This window comes from Myotis lucifugus, unplaced genomic scaffold (assembly GCF_000147115.1).
Source record: "Myotis lucifugus unplaced genomic scaffold, Myoluc2.0 scaffold_67, whole genome shotgun sequence".
Lineage (NCBI taxonomy): Eukaryota > Metazoa > Chordata > Mammalia > Chiroptera > Vespertilionidae > Myotis > Myotis lucifugus.
The window spans coordinates 5,645,979-5,672,479 of NW_005871115.1; the positions used below are offsets into that span (position 1 = coordinate 5,645,979).

Sequence of the window (26,501 nt, forward strand, 5' to 3'; positions counted from 1 at the left end):
GTGGGAAGACACCCCCACCCTCTGCACCACGCTTGCCCTTCTCCACACTGGGTGCAGCTCTGAGCAGTGGGCCTGCACTCCTCACAGCTTCACCAAGACCTGTGGCGACTGGGCAGCATGAGGACACCCACTGTGAGACAGTGTGAGCCTCAGCCTGTCCATCCAGGTAGCTGAGCAAAGTTTTCCTTTCCTTCATATACGGTCCGTCTCTGAGAATAGATTTGATAAATGCAACTGTCTTCATCTTTCCGGGTGAAGTCTCAGTGATTCTAATAAGACACTAAGGTGGCTGACGAAGTGTATCTGAGAGACAGAAATTCTATTCTTGATGCAAGGGAGGGAAGTCGGACTATGTCTCATTTCCATTTATCTCTGCAACCAACTGTTCTCAGTCAGCAAGATCTTACTGAAGCTTATTTAACCCTTGGCCACATTGGTTTTAATTCTGAGCCACCCATTTGGTATAAAGATCCTCATCTTCATTCACTTAGTTCCTCTTACTGGGAACACTTCACATTCTTCTTCACTGAAAACCAAATTCAGGCTCTTCTGTCATTTCCTCAGAGTTCCACAAAAGCCGGCTTACCTCCAAGCTTGCCACAAATTCCTCCACAGATGAGTAGCCAATTTCTGATGGTAGCTGGTACTCAGGAAAGAAATACAGAATAATCTCCCTGGGGAAAAAAGCACAGCAGAGATGGGAAAGTACCAGGAAAAGAGACAGAGCACTCATCTGTCAGACTGGCCCTGACTCCTGGGTGTTAAACATCTTAGTAAAGATGAACATTCATGCCCATCAAACTGCTTTACCACTGGCATTCAAGTGTTCTTCAAAAGCATAAGCTGGGAGAGGAAGGAGTATGGTTATTAAAAGGCAACAGGAGGAATCCTGTGGTAATGGAATTGTTCTGTGTCTTGGATGTTAATGCCAATGTCCCTATTGTGATCCTGTTCTACTGTTTTCCAAGACATTACCATGGGGAGAAGCCAGGTAAAGGGTAGAGGGGATCTCTGTATTATTTCTTACCACTGCATGTGAACCTACACTTGTCTTAAAATAAAAAGTTTATGGAAGGAAGGGAAGGAGGGAGGGAGGGATGGAGGAAGGGAAGGAGGGAAGAAAGGAAGGCTCAGAATTCCTACCTCTAGCCAAGCAGCCTAGGAAAGCCCAGCACCCCCCTGAGTGCCCTGGGAAGAGAACTCAGCATTGCAAAATTCCTGGAGGGAAAAAGGCTTACTGACTTTTTTCCTAAGAAAATAAAACTTAACTCTCCAGAGGAAGTCCTTTCATTGGGCCCTCCAGGACACAGAGAGAAGAGCTGCGTCTGGAGTCCCTGGTTGGCTTGGTCAACCTTATGCGACCATAAACCACTCCTCTCTCTCCATAAATCCAGCTTCCCTTCCTCCAATACAGGGCTGAACTCTCTTCTGTGCATTGGTCCTTTTCATGGTGGATATGAACTCTTTGGGGTTTAGAGATTATCAGCAACCTTCAGAGGAAGTACTTCTAGAAAAACATGTTAAGATGAGAATGAGAATGCAGCACCACAGGTACTGATAGAAGGAACCCTAACCTATAAGTTGGGGAGCCCCAAAGAAGAGGAGTTAGCCAGCTGCAGGGAGCAGGGGCTGGAGGCAGGTGAGGGAAGTATTCTAAGCCAATTGTAATCTATGCTGGGAAACTGAGTATTTTCTGAAGATACTGAACCCCTGGTCAGACTCAACCTTTTTTTTTTAAAATATATTTTATTGATTTTTTACAGATAGGAAGGGAGAAGGATAGAGAGTTAGAAACATCGATCAACTGCCTCCTGCACACTCCCCACTGGGGATGTGCCCACAACCAAGGTACATGCCCTTGACCAGAATCGAACCTGGGACCCTTGAGTCCACAGGCTGATGCTCTATCCACTGAGCCAAACCGGTTAGGACTCAACCACTTTTTATAAAGTGGTGAAAATGTGCTAAGCATTGCTATCTGCTTTATATATATACAATTTTTATGAAAACTCTGATTAAGGAGTTATTCCTATTTTGAACCTCTCTGGTTTCCTGGTATTAAGGACCCCATCCTCACCCTTATCCTCAGGCTCAAGCAGGTTGGCTGTGCTCTCCTTTTTGTCTCTGCCTTTTGCTCTCCCCTCCACAGAGCTGCTACTAACAGCTTTTCTTGGGAAATTCTGTCCCACAAGACTAATTAGAAAAGCAGACATTTTTATGGCCTTCTAAAAAGTATCTTTTTTTTGTAGGTTTAGATAGTAAACTTACTGAGGGAAACAGACTGTTAAAAACAAAACAAGACAGGAAAATGCTAACCTGAGCAAAACACTCTAAGATAACAAAAATCACAAATGTAGGCAGTAAACAGAGGTGCCCTGACTCTACTTCGACCGTGTGGAAAAGGGTAAGGATGATGTCATGTCCAAAATGAACCAAGTGGAGGGAAGGAACATTCCACACACCTGAAAGGGCTCTAATACTCTCTTAATCATGTGACAAGCAAGGACAAATCTGGCCAACAATAGTGAGTCTTACAGAACACGGTGCCCTCCACATTGCACACAACCAGCCATAATCTTCATGCCTTCAGGGATTTAAAATCTAGTTAACACGCCGAAACCGGTTTGGCTCAGTGGATGGAGCGTCGGCCTGCGGACTGAAGGGTCCCAGGTTCGATTCCGGTCAAGGGCATGTACCTGGGTTGCGGGCACATCCCCAGTGGGAGATGTGCAGGAGGCAGCTGATCGATGTTTCTCTCCCATCGATGTTTCTAACTATCTATCTCTCTCCCTTCCTCTCTGTAAAAAATCAATAAAATATATTAAAAAAAATCTAGTTAACAGAAGGAATAATGTTAGACACGACGAAGAACAGAGCAGTACAGGAGGGGGAAAAAAGAGAGAGAAGACAAGAAACTTTTCACTGGTGAAGTAAGAAAACATACTACTGCTGGTTGAGGCAAAAGAGAAGACTGGTAAATGAGGAACTCATTTTGTTCCAATTAAAGCCTCATGTTCTGTACAATTCTCTTTCTACTGAGCATTTTTATAAAACTACAAAAATTCAAGCTAGTGCAGAAAAGATCTGATAATAGCATGATCATTTCAAGCACTAAAGATTCTACATGTTCATTAGGGAGATGGTTTCTGGGAAATTTTAATTTTCTATTGATGGCTAATTATAGAAGTGGATGTACTTTAAAGTCTTAGTATACTCAATCAGATTATCTCCTTTTTTATCAAGTGTAACTCATCAAAATGAATAGTAATGATCCACTTAGATGAAGAACAAAAAATAGCCCAGTTAAAAAAAAAAGAAAATGATGATACACAGTGATATATCCAAACTCTGCTGCAACACAACCAGACATGTCTTTTGAGGTCTCATAGTGTGGATGGACACACACACACACACTTTCATATGTATACATGTGTCTATATTCCCATATGTGTATATATATATGTATATATGTGTATATACCTATGTATGTGTGTACATGTACAGTGTTGAGGAGGCTGAGATTCCAAATCAGAGAGCAGGAGGCTAAACCCAGCCCTGTCCTTAGCTCTACAGTTTCCTTTGAGACGTTGAGTGTGTTACTCAGTTTCTCTAAGCTTCAGTTTCCTTATCCATAAAAAAAGTTGAAAGTAATACCAATTTTATAAGTTTGTGGAAATAAAAAGCAAATATATACAAAGCACTTGGGTGAATGCCTAAAATATTGTAATGGTTTAAAAATTATAGCTCTTAATGATCAAGAAAGCCTGTCACAATCATTGGTCATGTGGTCACATCCATACTTTAATAATATGCACACATTTATTCACATATACAAAGCCTCATACATATGTTATTTATTGCATACTACAATGTCTCAGTGACCAAAGGACATGCATGAATGTTAGAACTAGTAAGAAAGACACCAGGATTCAAATATATGGCTACCCAATTCAGTGCTGAGAATTTACATATTACTTCTGATCAAATAGGGACAAAAGGTAAGAAACTGGTTGGAGAATCCCGTTCTTCAGGGACTATGCTATAGGCTGTTGCCATTTGAGACTGACATCCATCTTCTAGATCATTGGAGAAGTGGTCTTTTTCAACCTCTTAATATGTATCCAACACTGAGGTCTGGCCTGCACCTGCCTCTTTCCCAGGCTGGTGTAAGCTTGCCAGCCCAGTCACTATGGTAGATTTGGTGGCCAGAACTTAGTACTCAGAAATGCAGCACACTAGCTTCATTTATTGGTGAACAGCTTGACTCTGGATCTCTAGTATCATTAATAAAATGTGTCTTGGTGCAAAGTCCAAGGTAGATCCACCTACATAGAAGCAAGAGTGCTTCTTCCTTTCTCCTACAGCAGGATAGCTGTTGGGAATGTGCTCCTAAAGGACAGTAGATGGGGACTTCATACCCATGTAAGCACAGCTCCACAGCCCTGGATGCTGCCACAGAAGTCTCCATAAATTTGCAGGGCAACTGCAGGACAGAGTTCCTGTCTTTATATACAACCAACCTCTACCTTTCTTTTTCTTCCTATCTGCTATTCTTTGCTAAGTCTCTTCTCCAGGAATATTCTATCAGTCACTCATCAGAAAGTCAAAGTAACTGTCCAAAGGAAAAACAATCTTCCAGCTAGGGCATGCTGTGTGGCCTCCTTGGCCAAAAGCCTCTTACCACACAGTCTCCTCATAGTCTGCTAACCCCAACAAAACCAACCGGCTGCACTAATGTAGTGGTGCTACTGCTCCTGCCCCCACCCTCTCACATGACACCTATTTAGAGCATTCTTCTGTATACTAACTTGGCTTGATTGTAAAGCCCTCTCCCATGATGGGTCCCTATTTGGAAAAACTGAATCCTGGGCTTTACCCACTCTGTCTCTCCATCCTTTGAGAATTGAGATTCAAATATCTAAGTTCTTCATTAACCATGGGCACAAATTTAACATTCTACACCGAGCCAAAAAGTAAAATTATTTCCCTCGGGAAGTTTAGTATTAAAGCTAAAAAAAAGACACTTTTTAGAGGGTCATACAAATATGAGGAATATTAATAATAAAAATAAGGAAGGAAGGAAGGAAGGAAGGAAGGAAGGAAGGAAGGAAGGAAAGAAGGAAGGAAGGAAGGAAGGAAGGAAGGAAGGAAATTATTTCAGTAAGGCCAACTCAGTAAGAATTACTCATTGTATCTGAGAGAGGACTGATGTCCACCATATTGCTGGACCATGTAACAACAAGCATTTAGCAACTGTAGTTCTATTTCAAGGGACATTTAACCCATTATCTCGCTAAGTCAGTGTAGTTAGGAGACAAATCTTAAAGTCATTTGACTAAATTTTCTCATTATTACCACTTAGTAAGAAAAAAAAATCAGGAGTTATCACTTCTAAGAAATTTTAACAAAGCATGTGGAAATATGTTAGTAAATATCTTTACCATAAATTAGATGCCAGTTTTCTTACTGTTTCCTTGACAGATGGGCTCTGAGAAGACTTTGTCAGGGAAGAACCAACTTCACAGCCACTACTCACAGCCACTCTGGCTCTGTGTCCAGAACCTGGACCTAAGTCTTCCACTGGAATGCTGGGCAAAAACAGCCGAGATTTATCATTTCAAAGTAGGAATCACATTAGATACTAATAACCTCAGAAACGTCAACATATGACAAATAAAATGTGAATATATACCAAATAAAGTAAGGACATATGTGTGATGCTGAAAACTCATTTATATAGTTATATTAAATCAATTCCCAAGAAGACGAATTACTACTTATTCCTGAAAAATCTTGTTCCAAGGTTTGTGGGTGGTCACAATTAAATAAAATCGGTGGTGATTTATTATTAACAACAGTAGTCATATACCATTTGTCTCTTATTTGGTGAAAGAGGCTTTTAAACTAAAGTTCTAGTTAAGCCTGTAGGTGGGGAGGTACATATAGAAAGAAAACAAAACAGGGGCAAAGTCAATTGAAAAAAAACTTTAGTCAGATCTGGAGGAAGGAGAATGTTCCAGGTGAAGTGTAATGATTCTGGGATAGAAACAAGGTAGGGCTAGTCAAAGGGGAATGAGGAGGCCAGAGCTGTTGAGGTAGAGTGAGGACAGCACTGGCCATGGAGTGGGAGCTGGAGTTTATTCCAAGCAGAGCAGGCACTACCATTGAGGGGTTTCTTGCATGGGTGTAAGGTGATATGTGTTTTAAAAGCATAACTGGCAGCAGCATGGAGAATACGCACAATGAGGATGCATAAAGTAGTGCTGAATGTTAATAAAACCCAAAGCTTTCAGTGTGGTGGGAACAAGAAAAGTCAAAGGCTGTGCAATATAGGAAATAAAGCTGGTTGGGCAGGTGTGGAACAAATCATGTAGGGTTGCGTCTGTCAATTAATAGATTACTGTGATCACTTTCACAATTGAGATGACATAAATTAAAAAGAGTTCTATATCTTTATATTTTCACTAGAGGCCTGGCACACAAAATACATGTATGGGTATGGTCCCTAGACCTGGCCTGTGATCAGGGTCATCTTCCCTGGCTGCCTGCAGCTGCCCCCCCCACCAACCCACCCCTGGTTCCCCATTTCCATCGGGCAATTGGAGACTGACGGCCAGGGGAAGGGACCGAGAGGTCCGCCTTCCTGCCTGCTCGCTGGCCCCGCCCCCACTGTGGGTTGCCCTCTGGGTGTGGGGCAACTAGCGGGGCAGGAGCCTTGGCCTGGTGCCACCTGCATCCCCTGCCACCCACCCCAGTTCCCCGTTCGCCATTGGGCAATCAGAACCTGCTGACTGGGGGAAGGGACCGAGAGGTGGTCAGTGCACCTCATAGTGACTGGTTGAGCGGTCGTTCTGGTCATTCCGTCATTAGGGTAATTTGCATATTACCATTTTATTATATAGGATACTGTATGGGTCTTTTAACAATTCATAGATAATAGTTCATACCAAATGAAATGTGCTTCTATTGTCAACCTTTCTTTGGCATTAAATATATTAACTTCAGCTATATTTCATTTAAGATGAAGAACATTATAATGCTTAATTGCCTGTTAAAAATACTTGTACAATGTCTGAATGCCCATTAACCATAACTTCCTTTATGCTGAAATTTTACTGAAGAGAAATCCTTCAATTTTTTTTTTAAAAATCATTTTTGGCATGCTGCAGATTTATGCTGGTGGTAGGGGTGAAGGGTAAAATGCACTACCCTAGAGCACAGGGATTCCTCTCTGAGCTTTTGTTCCTTCTTTGGCCAAATAACAACAGTGCCTGCCTCACAGAGCTGTGCTGAGGATTAAACAAGAAATACAAAGAATTTGTCTCAATGCCTCCTGTTATGAAACAACACACACACACACACACACACACAATGTATTTTAGTTTTTGGATGGATTTTAAATTTTAACTTAAATCTTAATAAAACTCTAGGTTAAAGCATTATCCATAAAATGGCCTCACAACACTGGGCGTGGGGGGAATAACATCATTTCGTCACTCAACAAATATTACAGAGTGCCCACTTCCAGTCAGGAGCTATTCAGGACTCTAAGGACAGAGGTGAACAAGACAGCCTCTGTTCTCATGCAGTGAGTTAGCGTTGAGTGAAAAATATATAGAAAATAAGGAAGTTAGAATGTAAAACATTAAAAGAAACAGAAACAATGAGATAGATATTTAAAAATAGTAATCAGTGCTCTAGAAAAAATAAAACAGGATGATATGGTTTGACAGTGTGCCTTGTCAGAAGTGGGGTGGCCTATTTTAGATGGAGTGGTCAGGGAATGCCTCTCAGAGGCTTGGAGTTATGTAGAAGAAAAGACATGGCCCATCCTTAATAAAGGCCATACACAATGGAAGACTGACATTCAGACAGACAATTCCACTTGATTGGGAAGCACTGCTCACCACTGTGGGTCAGACCATCCTATATAATAAAAGGCTAATATGTAAATCAACCAAACAGCGGAATGACTGGTCGCTATGACACGCACTGACCACCAGGGGGCAGATGCTCGATGCAGGAGCTGCCCCCTAGTGGTCTGCTCTCCCACAGGGGGAGCACCGCTCAGCCAGAAGCTGGGCTCACAGCTGGCAAAAGCAGCAACGGTGGCAGGAGCCTTTCCCTCCTCCACAGCAATGCTAAGCACCCCTCGGGGGATGTCTGCCTGCCGGCTTAGGCCTGCTTCCTGCCCCCCAGGGGTCCTGGACTGTGAGAGGACACAGGCCTGGCTGAGGAACCCTCCCCTTGCCCCCAGTGCATGAATATTGTGCACTAGGCCTTTAGTAATAAATAATTATTGAAACTGAATGATGTAATATGATCATTGCAACAGAGGCTCTGTGAATACTTTTGTGGTCAGGGTGACCCCAAAGGAGAGAACACTCAAACTGAGAGTTGAATGAAATTTGACTGGTGTACTTTCAGAGGACATTCAAACAAAGGAAGTAGTGTGGACGAAAAAAATGGAGGTATGTGATAAAACAGAACTATAAGCAATTCAGAAACCTGGGAAGCAAAGTGAAGGCTAAAGAGAGAGGGCCAGGGGTGAAGGGTACCTGTGCCAGGCTCAGGACTTGATAATTTATCTTCACAGTGACAGGGCTGTGAAAGGCTTTTGAGTAGAAGAGTGAATGATGGGATGTGAGTGTTAGAGTGACTACTGTTTAGTAAGTGTGGAACATAAAAGCTCCTCTCTCTTTTCTTGCACTTTATTTAAGGAGCTCCTATGCAAAAAACAGCAGGTGGGGGTAGGGGGGGTGGATTCAGAGACACCCAGTCTGAATGTCTGAAAAGCAGCTTCAATAGGTTTGTAGTAGAGTGAGGATAAGAGTTTGCTTCCTGGAAAACATTCTCTTCATTCTATTAGGTATCCAAAATATTTTACTTGAGAAGTCTCATGTCAAGAAAACTCTAGCATGCAATGATTATAATTGCATACATGTATGACAATTAGATAATAAACCACACAAAATATGGGTTCATGATTTCATAGTTATACCTTATATATGCAACATTTTCCATTCTTGGACCACATTACTGTAATTTGAATTAGTTGCCTGCCGTGAGTAAGAAGGTAAGCCTGTTTCATTTTATTATTCCCAGCCCTCACAAAAGAAAATGAAAAGGTTTGGAAGAAAAGTAAGAAATTTAGTGCATTCTATTCTTTCTTGTCTCCTTTGTAAAATTTGGTTCCAATCTTAATTGCTTTTCTTGTTACTATTATTTTCTTTCTTTTTGTGTTGAAACATTGATAATCACTTTTCAATAGTGTAATTTCACTCACTTGGATTTATATAATTGCGGTACACTCACCTTTTCCAGTTAGGTAATGAAGAGTTTCTCTTTATTTCTGCAATGTCACTGCACAGCTCCTGTTTTTCTTCAAAAGGACATAAACAAAATGAAGTCACTCACTTTTTGATTACCACATAATAAACTGAAAGAAGTGTATCAGTTCATTAACTACTTGTATGCAATTTGGCTTTGTATTCAAACTACCTTTTGTAAAACTGCACCAATATGTTCTCAAGGCAGTATATAAAAACCTTTTTAACAAAGTGTATATAGCATATGTAATAACCCAAGGGCCTCTCTAACTTGTTTTTTCATGATTTCTTTGTAGTGATGCTCACTGTCTGCTATTGCTGTGCATGGGGTAACTTGACTGGGGCTGTTCAGATTCCCTGTTCTCACTAACCTCTGCCCTGACAACCACCTGTCTTCCCTTCAGCATCCTTCTCTGTTCCATTTTGGGTTCAGATTCAAAGATGTCCTGACAGATCCCAATCAGAAATGTGTCTCGATATAGAGTGCAACTTTAAAGCAGGAAGAGACCTAGAGTTACCTCATCAGCCATCTCACTCAGAGAACCTCAGAACTGCAGGTTCAGGAAGTCAGTGACTTGTTTACAATCCACAGAGAAGCGGAAATGCTTCAACCCCCTTGGATTGGTGTTAAGAGTTTTGGGGGACAGAACAAGAAAGAAATCAACGTGTCCTTCCACCTAGCTCTAGAATTCTTTGTGATATCTGTCCAAATAGCTAGTTATCAAATAAACCCTTAGCAAGAAGTTTAGGATCATCAAAGGCCACGAGGAACAGGACAGAACAAAGAAAGTTTAGATGGTGGGTAAATGGCTGAGGCTCTGCTGACTCCTTTAAGGAAACGTAAGAGAAGATAGAGGTTGTCCAAGCACACTGAAGGTGCTATTGGTTTTGCTCACCAACTTGCATGCAAAGTGAAGTTTTTTAATCCAACAGCCAACTAATCCATAATTACAGTCATTTGAAAATATTTCACAATTTGTTTCTTCTAAATCCAGGGTGATTGTTGGAAATTAAATGTTAATTTTAGGGTCAAAATTGTATTAACAATTTTTCCATTACAATTGGGAAACCCAACAGGCACATACTTGAAGGTCTGTTAATAGTTTAAAACGTCTGTAAAAGATTGGCTTTAAAATTTAGAGTTCTTTACAAAACAAATCCTGATTGTAAATATCAAATTATTCTAATTAAGATGGAAAAGAAAAAGTGTGATTTCTTAGGGGCCTCACTAATGAGTTCAAATATGAAGATGGGAATGAATGGGTGATTAGGTTACCTAAGCGACAAAGTATGAAGGGAGAGCTTACAACCAAATGTGGACACAAAATGATGGCATGGATCAACACAAAAATGATTGTGAATAACGAAGCCAAAATGAGCTGAGACTTGCTAATGAGACAATAATAAGATGACAATGAAAATAATGTACTTACTGCTTAGGCCCAATGGTATAATATTAAAGTAAAAGAGAGAATACATAGTAAAAGAATTTATGGACACTAAGAAAATAAAATTTTCTGTGTCCAGCTTGTTCCCAGCTTCTCTCCCCAGGGAAATTGTCTTTAAACTGAATAACATAAGATGGCAACTGTATGTTTAAAAGAAAGTTCACGTCTCTCACCTGAGACAAATTAGACCCCAAAGACATGAAAGAACTAATAAATATGATCACTCTTGTTGATCTCAGAGGAACCATGATAAGCAGGAAAAGGATTAAATGATTGAAAATAGGGGAATGCCATTATAATTTTCAAAACAGATTCTGAAAATTATAGACCTGATATCAATCCTCAGCAAATTATGAAACAGAATCAATGAGAAGGGTAACGTAAGTCTAGTGTTGGGTGTTTCAGTCAGTGTGGCCATAGTGTTGGGGGCACGATTCTCAGGCAGGAGGTATCTTTCTGCCCCTTCAAAACACATGCAGTTGGTGGCTGTTTACTCTTCCCTCCTCCCGCTTCTGAAATGACAAATTTAATTTTTTTACACCCAAACTGCTCCCAAAGTTGTGACCTATGTCCCACAGAAGTTATGTCACACAGTCATATTGAAAACAACTCAAACATTATAGTTAATATATATAAACTGAATTCTATTTTTTACCTTTTTTCATAAGAGGAACTTCCTTTTTTTCATGTTTCAAGAAAACATTGTTGTCACTTTGATCTAAAATCTGAAAAACAAGCTCTTTATTTAAAGCTGTACAAAAACATAGGACGTAGCATTGGGTGCAAAAACGACCTTGAACATCAGTGCCCGCATCAAAGGAGAGACCACAGCATTGCTCGAAGTACAGTTTTACGTGTATGTTATGAAGGGTGACAATCACACGTCTTGTAGGAAATTATTTTGGCATGCATCACCAGGATGAGTGCATTATAAACTGTCATATTTACTTCTATCATTTCTTTAAAGGGATGTTTACATTCTACCCATCTTTGCACAGATATTTTCAAAAATCCATTATCTTGCATAGGTGTAATAATGACTCCAACAAATGAGCCAAGTATTTGATTCACCAGGAGCAACAAAGGAGCCTCTGCTATTTGGAAGAGGCTCATCACACCTCTTGCTGGTACAGAGCACGCATAGAGTATTAGCTCAACAGCAGTGCAATGCAAACATTGGGGAGGTTGGAGCCTGGGGTCTCAGGCCCCAAAGCATGATGGGGAAGAAGATGGGGATGGGGATGGTGAGGGAAGACACACCTTGCCTTTTGACAGAATCCAAGAAAATCTGTCTAAAAGGCGCTATAAAGCCTTAATGTGTTAAATGCAAGGGCCAGGAGTGTTGGTGGCACCTGAGTGAGCAGATGAGTATATGTGATGCTGGGAGTGGGGGGCACAGCGGGGGTGGGAGACCTGGAGGGTGGCATATAGAAGCCAGGTCATCACTTTGGGAATCCTCTATGACCCATTCAACAAGGCTCACACAAAACAAACTTACATTTTTGGAATGTATTTTTTTGGGAGGGGGTGAGAGAGTTCATGTCCTTTAGAAAAATAGTCCTAGAATGCTCCCCACATTATGTATTTTGTGAATCTGTGAGAAGGGGGGAGCAGGCAGTAGAAAAGGAAAATGGCAAAGGCAGAGGTAAGGCAAAGCTCCCATCAGCTGCTTGATCGGAAGACCCCTGAACACACACTAAGACACAACCATGCTCCCTTCCATTGCCTGGTGGAAGGTGGAGCTGTCGGCTTTCTGAGCTTGCCCACTGTGGATGTGTTTCTATCTCATGCCTCTCCACCATGCTGAACAAACGTGGGAGGCGGAGACTCTCAGCCCGCCTTCTTTCCCTTCCCAGGAAATGCATGCGTGTCAGAAAGCAGGTGAAATGGGCACACATGCAGCCTAGCAACGACAGAACTGAGGCTGTCCAGCATCACCGCTTTCTAGTTTACCCAAATCCAGGGAAAGAAAACCTTTCAGGCAGAGGAAAATAAATAAAACTGACGCTAAGCTACTTTTGTGTGTTTAAAATATTTTTGTACTTATACTGTAAACAAATTCATGCTCAGGGAAGTAAATAAAGTACATGTATTTTTAAAAGTTCATTTTGCGAAATGGCCTTAAAATGTATCTTGTTTATTTCTGATGTATCATAAAATTTAAAGGTTTCTTTTGATGTGCTGATATTTAAGGAAAATCTATATACTTTGTTAAGTGTTTCTCACTTTGAAGTAAATATGTTTTGACCAGTTTATAAGCCACATGAACTCTTTCCCACAACGGTTAGCAGCAACCACAAGATAAGCTTACAAGAGGAACTATATAATGCCTTAAGTTATAACCACTTTGTTATCATCTATGATGATCCTGCTTAGGATGTGTTCCATTTTCTTTAATGAAAATCTTTCTTATGATTAAAAACAGATAAGATGGAAGCAGCTAAGATTAATAAAAATGACAGCACTCCCAGCTAGGAACTTCTGTTGCTGGTGCTATTAACAGTTTCATAAAATTATTTTTGCATTTCATTGTTTAGTCCTCTGCTTTGAGCTCTGCCTCTTGAAGGCTGATTTCATGAAGATCAGATATGTCCCTTTTCCCCAAAAAATGTTACTTGTACAAAGCTCTGCCATCTCTATCGCAAGAATGAGTTCCTTCTTTTCCTTTCTAGTGTTTTCTTTATTCTTTGCCGTAGAAATGTTTAAAAGATTTTGGATGAATAATTCACAGCCTACAGTATTTTCTTTTACATAACACCATGTAAATCTCTGAGTTCCTGGATGCTCCCTTCTATGACAATGTGCTTGTGGCTTTGAAGGTCTGAATGTCTTCAAGCTGAGACAAGGAGACAGGCAGTTAGCTGTCTTCATTAAACACTATGTGTGTACTTTGCTATTTATAAAGCTCTTTCATATATATTACTCCATTACAGAAATGTCTGCAGCCTGTACGCTTCCCTCTGCAGTTTAGGGATATTGTTTTCCTAAAATTTCACTCAGTCATGAAATAGATAACACCTCCCACACAGTAAATGAGATTAGAGTTAAGTCTGAACAAGGGGCTTTCAATACCTTAATTAAAATTACGTTAACAATGAGCAGAGTGGAATTGTCAGTCCCCAAGGGATGCAATGGATTGGCATCATACCCAAAACTCAATTTTATGAAATATCTGTTTAATAGGATAAATACATCATAAATAAGTTAGGGAAAGAAAAAAGAACACACCACAGTCAGCTGTGTAACCCTTACCTGATTCAACTGATGTTAAGGAAGCTTAAGGACTGATTGGTTTTACTTTGCCTGGTTTCTTTCCTTCTATTTCTTTGTCCCTCAACCCTCTACCCCAAGCATTTATCATCATCGAGGACCCATGAAGGCTCCCAGACCGGTAAATGCCTTTTTGTCAAACGCAAAGACCCTTTCTGTTTTCACTCTTCCATAGCTAACATTGTGTTCTAGGCTCCTCCCTTTCTGTCATTAATTTATTCAATAAAATCGATCCCCAGTCTGGTCAGATACTGTTACAGTGAAGAGACAAAGTACTGCCTTTTTGGAGCTTATTTTCTAGTGAGGGGGGAAAAAAGATATGGACTCAATAAAAAAGATAGATATGTAATACAATATCAGGTTATGTAAATTCTGTGAAGAAAAGCAACGCAGGCTCGAGAAAGGTATGTCATTACGGAGCCCAGCTGCTTCTGGGCCTCTCTGTTCTCATTCCACGCCCTCATTTCTCCTCACTAGACACTTTGCCAAGCATCCAAGGAGCCTCCTCTCGCAAGGTTATTAATGTATTTGCTGTTAATATGTTTGTTCTCCTAATTTCCTTCTAGTCTTTCCTCAAACATCCCCTCTTTATACAAAATTGAATCACCGTCACCACTAATGCTGGCACTTCCTATCTGCTTCTTCTGCTTTATTTTGCTCCTTAGTATTTATCATTACCTGCCATGCAACATATTTTACTTATTTATCTTGTCCATTGTCTGACTGTCCCACTAAGAAGGGAAGCACCATGAGAACAGGGAGAATTGTCAATTTTTTTCATGCTGCATCCCCACTGTCTAGGACAGTACCTGACTCTTAATATACTCATAGAATTAAAAAAAAAGTTTCTGCTCTTTCTAGTACTGCTTCATTATCACATTTCATAACATGAAGAATGAATTCTTTAGACAAAATCTCCATGATTGAATATTCTTTCTCAAAACCTTCCTCGAGCTCCTGATGGCTCACTACCTCAAGTACAAACTCTTTATTTGGCTTTCAAAGCTCTTCTTGCCCTGGCCAGGTAGCTCAGTTAGTTGGAGCATCATCCCATACATCAAAAGGCCATGGGTTTGATTCCAGGTCAAGGACATACCTACCTAGGTTGTGGGTTTGATCCCTGGTAGGGCACGTATGGGAGGCAACCAATCAATGTTTCTCTCTCATATCAATTTTTCTTTCTCCCTTCCTCTTTCTCTAAAAATCAATAAAAACATATCCTTGGGTGGAGATTTAAAAAAAAAACAAAAAACTCTTCCCGCCCTAGCTGGTTTGGCTCAGTGGATAGAGCGTCGGCCTGCGGACTGAAGGGTCCTGGGTTCGGTTCCGGTCAAGGGCATGTACCTCGGTTGTGGGCACACCCCCAGTGGGGGGTGTGCAGGAGGCAGCTGATCGATGTTTCTCTCTCATCGATGTTTCTAACTCTCTATCTCTCTCCCTTACTCTCTGTAAAAATATATTTAAAAAAAAAAAAAAAAACTCTTCCCAATGAAATTCTAAGTTGTCTAGACATAACTCCCTTCTCTCTCCCTCTTCCCCCGCTGCCCCACAGGGTTACTTTCTAGCTCTCCCTTTTCTTTCACAGCAATTTCACTCTCTCAATTTTAATTCTTTACCCCATCTTCTGGCCCATCCAATAGACGCTGAATTTGTTCTCTTTAGAATTACAGAAGGGGATTAAAACAATATTTCTCATAACACATAAAAATTATTTTCATTCTGTCACAAATCATCCCACTCATTCACATAACAACCTTGAAAGTAGGTAATATTATTCCCATTATATAGATAAGAAAACAGAAGACTGTACATCATAGGGAATATAATAATAAATCCTACATAATAAAAGGCTAATATGCAAGTCAACCTAACGGCGTAATGACTGGACGGGTCGCTATGATGTGCACTGACTACCAGGGGGCAGACGCTCAATGCAGGAGCTGCCCCCTGGTGGTCAGTGCGCTCCCACAGGGGGGCGCCACTCAGTCAGAAGCCCTGAGCCAGCTCATGGCTGGCAAACACAGAGGCAGTGGCGGAAGCCTCTCCCGCCTCCTTAGCGACTGACGGCTTAGGCCTGCTCCCTGCAGGGAGTGGGCTGAGGCCATCAGTTGGACATGCCCTGAGGGCTCCTAGATTGCAAGACAGCACAGGCCAGGCTGAGGGAGCCCCCTGAGTGCATGAATTTCATGCACCGGGCCTCTAGTCTATATAATAAAGAGCTAATATGCTAATTAGACCAAATAGCAGAACGACCGTCCAGACCGGTCCGGATGATTGTCCGGACGAAGCCGGGGCTGCGTGGGCTGGCCAAGGCTGCGAGAGGCTATGAGGGCCAGCTGGGGCTGCGAGGGCCAAGCCCCTTGCACGAATTTCATGCATCAGGACTCTAGTATTGTAATAACTATGTACAGTGCCAGGTGGGTACTGGAAATATGGGGGGCAGACACTTTATAAAGTATATGATTGTCTATATGCTGTACACCTGAAACTAACACAAAATAATATTGAATATTAGCTGTAATTAAAAAATAAGTAAAAACTCAATTGCATTAAAGACCTAAAAATGAAAGTCAAAACTATAAAACTATATAAAAAAAGAAAACAGAAGATCAAAAGTTGATACCACTGACAAGTGGCATGTAGGTCTGAACTTGAACCTAGGTTGATCTATCAGAGTGTGGAGCCTCACTCATTCCATAACATATTGCTATCTTGTGGTTTTGTAAAACTGTCTTCCAACTTTCCTTCTCCTTAAGGTGGTGGCCTTTTATATCTTACTTTATTTATTTATTTATTTTTGGTGTCCCTCAAAGTCTCTAACGTTGTATTGTTGAATAAATTTGTCTTAAGTCCTTGGCGCAACTTTGGTTTGTATCTTGTAAAGAAGCTGTTTCTGCTCATGAAATTTCTGATACCGTGAGCAACAATCACAGCATCATACCGGTTCATAGAAAGGAAATGGTAACATCACCAACCATGAAAACTGATTGAGAATTGGCCTGCTTTTAAAATTAAGGCAACGTCAATCATCTGAAAGCATTTATTGCAATATCAATGTAGTTTCCCATTGAAAATATCTTAGAGGAGTCAAAAAAAGTATGTGTAGTTAGGGTGAATGTAGCTGGTTTAGGGACTAGGTAGGCAGGTTAATTGCTTTTCTTTTTTATCATCTTCTGAGTTTACTGAGCCATTTTTCACTTTTATTGACATATAGCACTGATGCAAAAACAGAGAACTTGGAGTTGTTGTTTTTGGTTTTTGTTGTTATTTGTTTGGCCACAAACCTAGATGCTGAAAACTCATCAGCTCTTCCATTCGTTCCTCTGCTTTTATAAAACACCATGGAGGTCCTACCAATGACCCTAGGAACCCGGAGGAGGTTGATTGATGACTTTCTTGAGCCAGAATCATTTGAAAAATGCCCAAATAGCTAACCAGGTGTAATTGGTAAAGAACATTAGCTCAGTTCTGTGATGAGAAGGTAGTTCCATCCACTCATTTTTTATTCATATATCTTCCTTGAGCGCCAGAAAGTGCCACACTTTAGGTTAGACACTGGAGGTTACATCTTTCACAGGACATACCAGACACTCCATCGCCAAACTCTTACAATACATGTCAGTGGTAATCTGGTCATCGTTTTTTAAAATGTCTTTAAATTGGGGAAATGAAATACATTTACCTGCCAGTCTGCTCCCAAGGCCAAGTGCAAGCCCAAAAAAAAAAAAAAAAAAAAAAAAAAAAAAAAAAAAAAAAGACCTGAGTGACCACAGATGACATAAGGGCTAAAGTCCATCCAATCAAAAAGGCATTATGCGTCCTGCTTATGAAACAGGCAGGTCTGACCTAGCCTTAAACAACCACACCAGAGATATTCTCTCACTGTCTTAGCAATCTGAATTTGCCACTGACAGAGCAGTAACTGAAAAAATATTATTTTAAAATATGAGAAAAACACCCAAATACCAATATTTAGTACAGAGGTAAATGTTGTTTCATATTACAGTCAGACATTCGAATGTCAACTTGGTGTATGTGCTCCACCAAGATGAATAAAAATGTGCATAGCAAAAAATCAGTACTTTTACCACTGTGACTCGAGTCTCAGCAAACTATTCCCATCCAACTTCTCTAACTTACTGTTGGCACTGTTCACTTTATTCCTCTGGTGTTCCTTAATTTTGAAGCTTTCTTCAAATTAATCGTTTGCTTTCTTGACCATCTGTTGTGGTCTGGTAACCTCATTTTCCCAGTTACCTTTCAGAACAGATCCCCTAGGACAGCGGTTCTCAACCTGTGGGGGTCGAACGACCCTTTCACAGGGGTCGCCTGAGACCATCCTGCATATCAGATATTTACATTACGATTCATAACAGTAGCAAAATTACAGTTAATGAAGGAGCAATGAAAATAATGTTATGGTGGGGGGTCACAACATGAGGAACTCTATTTAAAGGGCCAGAAGGTTGAGAACCACTGCCCTAGGAGGTCTCGTCTGTAGAGGCAGTTCTTATATCTCATCTGATGACATAACTTGAGACTGCTTGCCTGTCAGGATGCTTGGTCATCTTGTCCCATTGCTTCATTTTTATTTCTCCTGCTTCTATTAAGCATGCTGCAGTGACAGCTGATCCGGATGCATCACTTGCAGGGGCTCTGGGGTGATGTGGAGCTCATATGCCAAATTTTGCCTGGAGTAAAGCTGAACTGCTGATTTATCACATGGCAGTGCGCCGGAGTTTTTCACGGAACTTAGACAAATCGTTAATTACAACAGTACCACAGGGCACTGCTCCAGTAAAACAGAACCATAGCAACCTGTCCTCAGAGACCAATTCCCCTGACAAAGGCTGGTGCATCTGTAAGAGGAGCTATAAAAGAATTTGTACTCCCTTCCTGTTGGGGGTTAACTGAGACAAGTGTGAACTTTACCTGTGGGTTTGGAAATGCTTAAGACAGAAATAGTTCAGCATACTCAGCATTTGTTAAAAGAGAGAGCAGGATGCATTTTGAGTATGGAAAATGGGAATAGGATTTTCTGAAGGCCAGAGGTCAGGTGACACTAGCTCATAAAAGGGGGCGGTGGTAGGTTACGACCACAAAGATGATTAGAATGATTATCTTGGGCAAGGGGAAGACTCTCCCTCCCAGGAATCATCCTGGGATGATGGTCCTGGTGACTGTCCTGTGACTTAGGCTGACTGGAAAGAGAAAAGCCAGGCCTCGAGCAGAAAAGAACTTCATTGTATAGGTCGTATCTAGGGTGGATGGGGGGAGGAGGAATGGGCTAAAGTTAGCCTATTCTGAGCAAGGAGTAGGTGATGGATTGATTTTTTTAAAAAAATAAATTCAAGCCCTAACCAGTTTGGCTCAGTGGATAGAGCATCAGCCTGTGGACTGAAGGGTCCCAGGTTCGATTCCAGTCAAGGGCATGTTTGATTCCAGTAGGGGGTGGGCAGGAGGCAGCTGATCGATGTTTCTCTCTCATCGATGTTTCTAACTCTCTATCCCTCTCCCATCCTCTCTGTAAAAAAATCAATAAAATATATTTTAAAAAATAAAAAATAAATGCAAGAATCCTGGCTGGAGAATGCCCATCTATAAAACTTGGAAAACCTGTCTAAGCCAAAATGTTGACTATTAACCAATGCAGTATATATTTGTACCTTGAAGTCCTCACCCCTGAGTCAAGTGTACTCCAACCTATCTGTGTGGGATGGGCTGGTTGAATCAATGTGGGGGACAGGATATGGATATGGACAACAAAGAGGAAAGTCATAATAAAAAGTGGCTAAGAAAGTGAGAGCTGAAGTTGAACAGCTAAGGTTCAAGGTGCCCACTGCTGGCAGTGTGACCCTGAGCAAGTTTATTTTCCTCATCTGTAAACTGGGGATGAAAAGAGAACTTACTCCTCAGATAATGATTAAATTAGATAGATGCATGTGAAGTGCAGTACCTGAATTTCTTCAGAGCTGCATAAAAAAAGGAAAGGCTGCCTCCACTAAGACTCACCTGTGTGTGCACAAAGAGAGAATTTCAGAAAATACAACTTTACAGGGCCAGAGATCATCAATCTGGGTCACACTGGTTTCCCTGAAATGGGGAAGGGAACTGTAGCTGTGCTAACAAGATTGTGATAAAATAATGAAAACAGTTTGCTGCCAGTCAGGCTTACAGCCCTATACACATCACCTCCAAAGGCCCGACTAGGAGGCATTTTGATGAGGATTAAGATGTCCTTTAAAAGAACTCTTCATTATTTTCATTACTGGTGGGGTTTTTTTCCATTTTTATTTAATTTATTAGGTTGACACTGGTTAATAAAATTATGTAGATTTCATGTGTACAATTCTATAACACATCATCTGTATATTGTATTGTGTGTTCACCCCAAGTCAAGTCTCCTTCCATCACCATTTATCATCTTTACCCTCTACTATCACCACCACCCCTTTCTCTCTGGTAATCACCATACTGTTGTCTGTGTCTATGAGTTGTTTTGTTTTATTTTATTTTGCTTATTTCCTTCACCTTTTCACCCAACCTTCCTCCCCTTAGACATCTGTCAGTCCCTTCTATGTATCTATGAGTGTTGCTATTTTGTTAGTTTACTTTGTTCATTAGATTCCACATATAAGTGAAATCATATGGCATTGTCTTTTTCTGGCTGGCTTATTTCACTTAGCATAATACTCTCCAGGTTGATCCATGCTGTCACAAAAGGTAAGATTTCCTTCTTTTTTAACAGCTGAGTTGTATTCCACTGTGTAAATGTACCACAGCTTTTTTATCTACTTGGACACTTGGGCTGCTTCCAAATCACGGCTATTGTAAATAACACTGCAATGAACATAGGTGTGCATATATTCTTTCAAATTAGTGTTTTGGATTTCCTTGGCTAAATTCCCAGAAGTGGAATTGTTGGGTTATAAGGCAGTTCCATTTTTAATTTTTTTAGGTAACTCCATACTTTTTTCCATAGTGGCTGCACCAATCTGCATTCCTACCAACAGTGCACAACAGTTTCCTTTTCTCCACATCCTTGCCAAACTTGGTGTTTGTCGATTTATTGATGGCAAACATTCTGACAGGTCTGAAGTGATATCTCATTGTGGTTTAATTTGCATCTCTTTGACGGTTAGTGACACTGAGTATTTTTTCAATGTGTCTATTGGTCATCTATATGCCCTCTTTGGAAAAGTGTCTATTCAGGTCCTTTGCCCATTTTTTAATCAGGTTGTTTGGTATTTTGGTGTCGAGTTATACGAGTTTTTTATAAATTTGGATACTAACCCTTTATCAGATGTATAATTGGTGAATACGCTCTCCCACTCAGTAGGTTATTATGACAGCTTTATTAATCTCAAGAAAATGGCTGATGTTTTAACTGCATCCCAGTCAAAGGCTTCCAAAGCTCCAAATCACCTGCAAGGTCTGATCAAGAACACTCAGTACGTGGACTTTGAAAATGAATGGCCTGCACTGGCTAGAAGGGCAAGTATAAATTAATACCAAAAAAGAAATAAAATGTCATGGAAGTGACACCAACAAAGTGTATGACCAGAAGCAACTGGAGGTGAGGAAAACGAAGGGAGAATGGTGAATGTGATACAAAATGTAGAGCAAAGAGACAAAAGTTAAAAATGACTAGAAAGCAAGGATTATCGCATTGGGAAAGAAAAAATTAAAGAACGTGGGTTTTTACAAATAGATTCAATAGACTGTAGGCCTGGAGAAAAGGAACATGAAGGGCAGTCAATCAAGAATTAGGGGAATGGGAAGAGGAAGACATTAGGAAAAAAGATGAAACTGTTGTAACCCTGAGCCACAGCAGATGAGATGATTTGGGGGACTGAATGATTATAACATGGTGGAAATTATCAGCTATGGTCAGAGTCAACATAAATCTGAGAAGCAAACAATATTCTTATCATTTCACTCGAAACTGTACAACTGTCAGTCAGAGAGCCAGAGCGAGGTGTGTGTGAAACTTGGAAGAGAAGGATACGAAATGCCCTAACATACAAAAAAATCCTTTCAAAAGACAGACAGACATTATTAACACAGCAGAAGAAAGAACATGCTGCTGACCAGAATGGATCATACAACGTGAGAAAATACTCTCATAGGAGCACAGGTAGGCACAGTGTGAGGGAGACGGACACACTGGCTGTTTTAACTGGAAGCCTTGTGAATATTCAGGCATATTGCTCACCAGCAAGTCAGATTGCAGTTGGCTGGCCCATGAAGATTGGTGTAAAGGGAAAGAATGCCCAGTGTAAGGTCAGTCTGAGATTTCCAATTGCACTGAGGCTATATTCATCTCCTAAATGACTAAAATGCCAATGTGATCTTATACAACAGTCTCACGAGTTCAAATCATGGGAAATCATTCCCGTGGGATGAACTTTCTTCTGTGTGCTGAACATATAGTTCTGAGCCTGTTACACCTGAAAATAATAAGACCCTGGGTCCCAGCAAATTCATCAAACTAATTAAAACCACCTGCTTATGGGGAGGGGGTGGAGAGTGCTCCGTGTAGTAGCTAATTGTTCTTCCTTAACCTCTCGTAGCTCTGTTAGCCCCGAGTGCCTTCCTTCTTCAAATGTGACAGATATAGGTCGGAATTAAAGTACATGCATGCACACATTCACACAGGCACCATAAATAGAAGATAACTGGGAAGATGCCCAGGGGTTAAGAAGAATTATGTTTGATTTCTGAGTTTAAGAAAGTACAGATAGTCAAACACTCAGAATTATTTCCTACTGGGAATTACTGCAACTATGGCCAAAGGAGAAATTAGTATGCAACTTTGGATAATCCCTATTTATCCAAATTAATTGGATACCATAAGTTTCAAAACAGACTTCCTACTAGGATCACAGGGATACAAATAAATGATACCACATGCATACACACAAGTAACTTAAGAATTTGAGAAATATTACATAAAAGGACAAAAAAATTAATATAAATGTCATACCTAATCTATGAAAAGCACTAACTAAAAGCTTGGAAAGGTGACAAAGCAATGGTTGCATAAAATACAAGTCAATATTTTGAATATCCTGAAAAGCAGGTGGGTACAGCTATACCACATTTTGCTTCAAAGAGGTAAATAAAGTTGTCATTATTTATAATAGTAGTTGCAGTTTTCTCTTCCTTTTAGGCCTCTGATTAAATTTTGTTCTTTTTTCTTTGGAAAATAATTTGGTGGTTCCCTTTCTTCATATCCTGGATTTAGTTGTCCTTATTGGTCAAGAGGAGGTACTTTCCTGCTCCCTTTCACAAATCACTCCTAGCTCTTTTCAATATCCTTTCAATGGCTTCTTAAAATAATTCTAATTTATAGATGAAGTGATATGCTGCCTGGGAGTAATGGGGGCTGGGGGAGGTATGAGTGAAACAAGACTGGCCATGACTTGATCATTGCTGGAGATGAAAAATGGGCACATAGGAGTTGATTGTACTATGTTTTAAATTTTCCATAATGAAAAATTTTAAAATAAAACCAATTATTATTAAGCCTTGTACTTTATGACAATGGTTTTCTGCCAAAGGGATAGAAATTGGGCTAAAGTCAGAAGACTTTATTGGCTCATTTGTAACTGAAATCTAATCTATAATTCCAAATAGCATTCTGCAGTACCTTACCTAAAGACATGAACAATGAACCAAACCCTTTTCTAAATACTCTCATTTTGTTATCATGTCAAAAATAGCAACCATCTAGGTGACTATAGTTATCCTTATTTAGATTAAAGTTTAGCTATAAGCTTCTTGGAAATAAAGGTAAAAAGAGAACCATAGTAAGTAATAAAATTCATGTTCTGATAAAAAATATCAAATAGATTTTTTCCTGGCATTAAATTCTAATATCTGAATGAACTTTGTATTATAATACAAAGGACACTATCCTAAATAATAAAAGCCTAATATGCTAAGTGTCCAGTTGACCAGTTGGCCGTTCAACCAATCAAAGCGTAATATGCTATTGACTAGAGGCCCGATGCATGAAATTACTGCAAGAGTAGGCTTTCCTTCCCCAGGCTGCCGGCACCAGCTTCCCTATGGCACCGGGAACCCAGGCTTCCCTCCAGTCGCTGGCAGGCACCCGGGACCCCAGTCTAATTAACATATTACTCTTTTATTATTATAGATATGCTAAGGCCGCTCAACCACTCGCTATGATGCGCACTGACCACCAGGGGGCAGATAGTCAACCGGTCGACCAGTTGCTATGACGTGCACTGACCACCAGGGAGCAGATGTCCAACCGGTAGGTTAGCTTGCTGCAGGGGTCTGGCTGACCGGGACTGAGCGAGATGGGCCTGACACGCCCTGGAGCCCTCCTGCAGCCCCTCCCTGGCTGGCCAACCTCCTGTGTCCCTCCCTGGCCCAATCGTGCACCGGAGGGGTACCTCAGCCTGGCCTGTGCCTTCTCATATTCTGGGTCCCCTCGGGGAATGTTGGAGAGCTGGTTTTGGCCTGATCCTGCGGGCCAGGCCGAGGGACCCCACTGGGCCTCTAGTATAACATAATGGACAATGTCTTTAACTTGGCTTCATAGATGAAGTGTTTCTCAAGTGGTCAATCCCTGAATCAGTTCTTCCTAAACACCAAGGGCTTTTGCACTGGATTCGGTGAAGCAAAGCAACTCTGTTGGGGTCTACGGTAGAATAGTCCAGACATATAGTTTTTGATATCAACTACCAAGCTAGAGTCAGGGATACTAAATCAAGGGAAATAAATGGAAAGTATGTCTGTATTTTTTAAACAGACTTCTCTTAGCAGGGCTTTTTTGACAGTAGCCTAGTTTAAGTCAATTTGGAATTACGCTTTCTGATAAGAATTCATATTACAAATTACAGAAAAGTTCAGATGCTTTGGATTTGAGCATATAGGTTTTGGGATGATCTTCAAGCTATATATATAATGTATATGTATGTATAAAGTTAAAGTTTTCACAGCCTAATAACTAAAATGAAAAGCATCGTGAGCTAGCGGTCAGGAGGTATGCTAGTTTTATTTTTACTAGTTTGTTTAGCCTTGGGTAAGTAACTAACTTTTCTGAGTCTTGTTTCATCACCTAAAAAACTAGGTCATTAATTAAATGTTTCAGTTACTTTGAGGAACTAATGTGAAATGCTTCTTGGATTCATCTAATCTTTATGAAAGTGAATAAATCTCAAGGTGTCATTTAGTCAGTAAAGTTCATCTCACCAGGATTAAATCTTGATCGCTGTTGCTGGTTTCAACTTCAATCAAACCCTGACATTCTTGCACAAGGTTCTGATTCTCCTTCCTTTTCATTTCCCAAGAAGAGGCCTATAGCAAGGTATTAACGAAAATATACAAGGATTAGTGGCAATCAATGATACACATTAAACTACCTTCATTCACCCTCTATTAACTTTTGTATAGAAGCAGATCTCTGTAGGAGAAACAGAGGAAATTAAATTTCTGGTCGTTGCTCTCAAGAAGTATATGATTTAGATATGCATTAGTAAAGATTAAATAATAATAGACAACAATTCAAAAGACTATCATAAGACAAATTAAGTATGAAATGAGTGGTGTAAATTATTATGCTCAATGGTGAATCAAAAGGCTTGTAGTATTTTGCAAAGGAGCTGCATGAATTACTGCCCATATATTGAATAAATAATGTCTCATATGGATATACATACTGTTCTTAAAATCTATGGAGGTGTTGCTGAAGAGTAAGATATGTATTCATTTCACAATATCTACGATGGCTTTCTCTTATTATGTAGTTCTTAACAATGGACACTAGACATGCCTAGTATTATGTGAGATATCTACAGTCATTCTATTGATATTGAAAGATGTCCTCATACTTGCAAGGTGAGAAAAAGAATGGAAAATTTATGGTGCAGGGTAAGGGCTCCTTTGATTAGAATGGCTAGAGGCAGACTCTTAGCTTCTTGAGGGCAAGAACTGTGTCAATCTTGGAGACCTCAGCACCTGGTCCAGAGTAAATGATTAATATTTTGTTTGTTCAGTGAAATGAATTAACAAATAACATGGGGAAAACTTAAAAGAATTAAAAGTTGCAGATGTAGGAAACCATAAGAATATTACTTTTAGTGGGAGACCTGTTTTCAGGAAATGGAAGGAAAGTTGTTCGGGATAAAGAAAGTGGAATCTCCTGAGAAACACCAGAGTGTGATAAACAAAAAACAATTCTCTAGAAAGAACAGGTAATTAATTAATTACCTGTATTAACAGAGCAGAACTGTGGTGCAAATGAGATAAATTATTTGCTAATACCAGAGCCCTTTTTATCAAACTTTTGGAGCAGGTGGTGAGATTTACTCAGAGCACATCTGCCTTCCTAATCCCATCTACTTAGGCAAATATTAAAATTAATCACACTCTTTGCACCTCCTTTGGCAGTGGTAATGCCTAGTACTGTATTTACCAGACA

General features: G+C 40.3%; 1 protein-coding gene across 1 annotated transcript in view; it reads right to left on the minus strand.

Moving 5' to 3' along the window:
* Positions 1-26,501, minus strand: part of MORC1 (MORC family CW-type zinc finger 1) — a 138,697-nt gene that overhangs the window by 13,254 nt on the left and 98,942 nt on the right. The window contains exons 20-24 of the mRNA XM_014457002.2: positions 25,274-25,378; positions 11,433-11,502; positions 9,316-9,382; positions 5,442-5,588; positions 587-674 (exon numbers count right to left, since the gene is read on the minus strand). Coding sequence (XP_014312488.1) covers positions 587-674; positions 5,442-5,588; positions 9,316-9,382; positions 11,433-11,502; positions 25,274-25,378 — 477 coding nt within the window. The remainder of the gene's footprint in view (positions 1-586; positions 675-5,441; positions 5,589-9,315; positions 9,383-11,432; positions 11,503-25,273; positions 25,379-26,501) is intronic.